Source organism: Habropoda laboriosa, unplaced genomic scaffold (genome assembly GCF_001263275.1).
Source record: "Habropoda laboriosa isolate 0110345459 unplaced genomic scaffold, ASM126327v1 scaffold172, whole genome shotgun sequence".
Lineage (NCBI taxonomy): Eukaryota > Metazoa > Arthropoda > Insecta > Hymenoptera > Apidae > Habropoda > Habropoda laboriosa.
Window position 1 is genome coordinate 1,035,592 of NW_017100331.1, and position 5,285 is coordinate 1,040,876.

A 5,285-nucleotide genomic window follows, 5' to 3' on the forward strand; every position below is an offset into this window, starting at 1 on the left:
AACTGTTACAGAAATGGTTCAACAAGCTATGTAACTACTTTTATTAATGTTGACTTAATAATATTTTAAGTAGATTTACATTATATAACTAGTGTTATTAACTTCATTTTGTGTTCTACATTCATTGTTGCACTATAATTAGTTTTCTAATTCAGTAAATTATTTATTATTTAAAAAATATACTTTACAATATAGAATTATGCAAACCTTTTTTTAATTTTTTGATAGGTCTATATACCATATTTGCAGTTCGAGTTTTTTGGTTAGGTACTTCCTTATTAGATGCACTTTTACTTTGGTCTTTATTTTTTGAATGTAAAGCTTTTGTTTTCCCTTGCATAGAAATGTCCTTGTTTACAACATCTTTACATGCATTTTTATCATTATCCTCAATAGGAATAGTTATATTCTGCTCTGTTTTCCCCATTTCATCACAGTTATTGCTGTTGCTGTACAATATCCCAATCATTAGAAATTTGTATTGTATCTTTTTTATATTTTGACATACCGTTTTAATGTAGCAATATAAATAATAATTTAATGTTTTCTGTTTGTTAATACCTTGTAAGTTCTGTAAAAGTTGTATTACATTTGTCCAAATTAAGTTTATTGTAAAAATCAATCATTCTTTGAAATGCATTAGTATAATCAAGAACATTTGGAGAAGGAATGTTTATTTTTAGTTGTTCTTCCGTAAAAGTTTTTGTTTCAATATTTTCTATACCATTGGATAAAATAAAGTTTTGTATTAACAGAAAATGCTTTAATATTTCTAATATTAAAAAAGACCTACTTCTTATTAATTCAGCTCCTTCTGCTTTGTATTCTGCAATTTCTTCATCCTTCTTCTTTATTAAATCTATAAGAAATTCATGTTGACGAATAATTTCCATTGATGATATACACAAAGGTTTAGTTACAATTTCCCAAAAATCTTTAGATTTGCCTATTGATAAATTCAGAGTGAATTTCATTGAACCACCTTCTAGTGGAACTTTTAATTTGATTTGTTCTGTAGAGGCTTCTACGATATGTACAGATATATTATTCAAAATATCTAATACAATCTCATAATAATTAATAGCTTTAACATTTAATAGTGGATTTAATGTCTGAAACAAACAAGTGAATTGAACTACTTCATCTGTAGATTTAATTTTTAAAGATAAACAAATATAGTTTATGCTACTGCAAAAGTAGTTTGGATTTTCTACGGTTAATTACCTGGCATCTCTGTAAAATAATGTTACGTGTTAATGTTTCCATCCATATTTCTATAAGATTTGTTAAAAAAACATTAATAGCATCATCTTTTTGTGTAACAGAAACTATGTAAACATCACTATTTATTTGTATATTACACCACATTATGTCTTATTTGATTTCAAACAATATATTTTGTTTTTATTAATATTATGACAGAATTTGTCATTTTAAAAGATACATGCTGCTAGTTATAAATTTCTTAACCTACAACTGCGTAATATAACCTATAATATTGTATTAAACATTTTTATAAACCTTACAATTGACTAGATGTTTGTAAATTTTGTTAATAAGTGTTTTTATGCATTATATGCATACAATATAATAAAATATATGTTTTATATAAAAGAAATCAAATACATTTTACACTTTAATACAAATCTAACTGTCAATTTGCACTAGCTTGATTAAAAATATCGATATATACATATATTGAGTTATATGTATAATATACAATAAATAACAAATAAAAAACACAATTGGAAGAAATAAATCTGAACCAATTTTCGTTAAAGATTGAACTTCAAGCAAATATTTAAAATTTGAAATAATGTGAAAATATTTATTACATATGAATGTAACGAAAAATTATGAATACAAAAGTTATACATGTCTTTTATTTTGTCGTACAATTTGGATATTAACCGTATGAAACTTTGTATCAGGTGTATTATTAATTGTGTTATGCTTCAAAAATTTTTCCTGTAAAATCTTATTCTTTGCAATCTCCTGTAAGTAAAGAATAATATAATTATAATCATATTGTAAACGTCTTCTTCAACGTATGATATTAAACAAACCATTTTTTGTAATGCATTAGAAGTAACAGATGTTTTATTTTTAGCCTGTTTCGATTTTGAAATTTCTTTCCAGTTAGTAAATATTATTGGATTACATCTCTTTGGATGATCCCTGTAATCTGTATTATCACTTAAAGTTTTATAATTTCGATGTTTATGCATATTTCCAAATTTTATTAATTCAGAATTTAATAGCTGATTTGATGTTTCCTTCTTATTTATTGTTAAATAATTATAAATAGAAGAAATCCTGTGTAATGATAAATTGGAAGTATTTGTTTGCACATTTTTTTTACGGATTCTTGTTTGAACATTTTTTTCATATTTTGGTTTTATATTTTCTTCGTACATTGTTTGATCTTTATCTAAAATCCGGTTTTTCGCTATACATAAGTATGTACACATAAATAAAACTAACATAAAACCTTATATGTAAATTCATAATCTTTATCTAAAGAAACAAAATGAATTTTTACTTTTGTTTGAACTTGTTATAAAATGATTAAGTTAATTACAATGTTTACCATACAGTTTCTTTGAAATATCTTTAAATAATATATTATCAGAATTCTTAACCATTTGCTGAGTGGCACATTGAGTTCCTGCATTACTAAAAAGTCTCAATTTTAAGCAAAGATTGTCTTTGCTGTCTATGTACTGAGATGCTATTACATGTTTTGCAGTTACCTATAGAGTAAAATAAAATATTTAAACTGTACTTTACTGTACTGAGTTTTCAACATGTATCTACAATTAAATTTAGTTATGTACTTATATGTATAAAAAAATCACATATAATTAGTTATATAGAAATATTACTTATATGTAAATATCTTAAATTGTTTAAAAATTGAATACCAAATTCTTAAGCCATTGATGTTTTTTTTTATTTTTTGTTGATAAGTGACTTAAAATATCTTTTGTATATGCAGTTATTTTGTTTGTAATGTGAGATAAATCATTATATTCTTTCTTAAGCTGCTTCACAAGAGTTTTTGTTTTAGGAACCGGTATTTCTGAAATGTTCTGATTTAAAAGCAAACATGACACACCAACATCTTTTACTAAAACTGCATCTGAATATCTATCGCCATTCCTGTTACTCCTATAGTAAAAACACATAAATATAAAAAAAAAAAATCAAAGTAATATTTTTCTTTTACTTTCTTTTGTAACTTCAAGTATACCTACAGCTTGTTTTAAATCTATATATTATTTATAACATAATTATAAACTTGATTCAATATCAAAAGTTTAATAGTAAATGCTTTCAATATTGGAAAATAGCAGTAATACTAACCTATAATAAGGGAACTGGCATCTATCATAAATTGTAGAAGTGCTCATTTCATCAACATCATTTTCCATCAAAATCATATGTCTATATTTATCTTTGTTCATAATATTGGTGGAATTACAATTTGATGCAGATATCAAAGCATTCGGATTAGTCATATTTCCTTCTGATATTGTAGACATAAAACTCTTGGAAGAATTGCCAAAAGTGGCAGTACTTTTTTCTATTGGGGGTATGATGTTACCTGATGCATCTCCTGCTTCCGGAGAAGCAGTAAGGACACCCATCTCAAAGTGAGGATTGTTAAATTATCCAATAATTGTTAATATTACTTATAAATCGATAAAAATATTTAGATAAAATTTATATTAATATTAATATTTCTTCATAAACGTATAAAAAAAATGAAAAATTAGAAAATAGCAAACACAATAGATCATAAAATAATAATACTTTCATCATAAAATACAGTAAAAAGATCTTTATGAATTACCGAAACTCTAAATTTTCTTTTCCCCATCACTGAAAAACAGAGGCATGTATAATGTTTGTATTTCTGCCGATTTTTAGAAACGTCCATTACATTACGAAATCTCAAAGTTACCAATTAATTTTGAGACTTCAATACCCGAAGAAGGTTACGATTATATTTCTTTAAATGTCAAACAAAATCTAGTCGTATTCCTTGAGACGAATACGAACGTAATTGATATCTTCACGCTGTACATAAAAGTGTAAGAGATAATTAATATAAAAACTTAAAATTTCTTTCTCCACTATAATAATTGTTAACAAAACAGTTTAATTTATTAATTTCGCATTAAATTAACAATTGCATACAGCAGGCACTTCAAAATTAATATTTATAATAAATTTTACATTCTTTTACCATTATTTTTAGTGAGTAGATAGAAATTTAAATTTCTACTTTAGTTTCACGTACACGCACTATCGAATAATTAGTGTTTCTTGTAAAATAACAATGTAGATGGTTGTTTATAATTATTGAAAGATTTCAATAAAATTATTGCACGCTTTAACTTAATAGAACTGCATAATATATTAATTTTGCATTGAATTAACCGTTACATTCGATAAATTAGTCGGAAATTGATTATAACTTTTATTAAAAATTAGAAAAATTAATGTTCTTTGCGTATGAATTATAGATGGACCTTCTAGGACACCCTAGAAATCAAGGAAAGGACTTGAACATCAGGAAAACTGAAGAAATGCAATTACCGGTTAATAAATCCATTATTTATTGAAAAGTTATTATTTAAATGTATATTACAAAAGGTTACAATATACCAGTATTATTTTACAGCATTTTACAGTCTATATATTGCTCGTCGTACAACAATGTGCATTTTTCGAGAACACCGTCGCGCAACAATGTTGTAAACGCGCGTTATCGGGGTTGTAGCCTTGTTGCCGAGAGTCGCTTCCGAGAACAGCACATTGTTGCAAACGCGTTAACGGGTTTGCAACTTTGTTGTAGAAAATCGCTCCCGAAAATTGCACATTGTTGCAAACGCGTTATCTGGTTTGCAACTTTGTTGTCCCGAAAATGGCACATTGTTGCACGGCGCCCAGTTTTGCAACTTTGTGCATTTTTCAGGAGCGACTCTCGACAACAAAGTTGCAAACGCGATTCACCTTTTTGCAACTTTGTTGCCGAAAGTCGCTCCCGAAAATTGCACATTGTTGCAAACGCGTTATCTGGTTTGCAACTTTGTTGTCCCGAAAATGGCACATTGTTGCACGGCGCCCCGTTTTGCAACTTTGTGCGTTTTTCGTGAGCGGCTTCCGGCAACAAAGTTGCAAAAAGGAGAATCGCGTTTGCAACTTTGTTGCCTAGAGTCGCTCGCGAAAAAAGCACATTGTTGCAAAACGGGGGGTCGTGCAACAATGTGCGATTT

At 27.2% G+C, this 5,285-nt stretch overlaps 1 protein-coding gene across 1 annotated transcript; it reads right to left on the reverse strand.

Moving 5' to 3' along the window:
- Positions 1–184: 184 nt before the first annotated feature.
- LOC108574438 lies at positions 185–1,368 on the reverse strand. Its single transcript, XM_017937030.1, has 4 exons — positions 1,225–1,368; positions 794–1,112; positions 562–718; positions 185–449 (listed from the first exon to the last, which is right to left on the reverse strand). The coding sequence occupies exons 1-4, from the start codon at positions 1,366–1,368 to the stop codon at positions 185–187; spliced, it is 885 nt and encodes a 294-aa protein (XP_017792519.1).
- Between the last annotated feature and the right edge of the window lie 3,917 nt (positions 1,369–5,285).

Excerpts from the sequence above, each read along its gene's own strand:
- LOC108574438 (XM_017937030.1), bottom strand. The coding sequence starts at position 1,368 with ATGTGGTGTAATATACAAATAAATAGTGATGTTTACATAGTTTCTGTT. Across the intron at positions 1,113-1,224 it reads TTATTTTACAGAGATGCCAG|ACATTAAATCCACTATTAAA; the intron begins GTAATTAACCGT and ends TGTTTGTTTCAG. Across the intron at positions 719-793 it reads AGGAGCTGAATTAATAAGAA|AAAATATTGAAACAAAAACT; the intron begins GTAGGTCTTTTT and ends CCAATGGTATAG.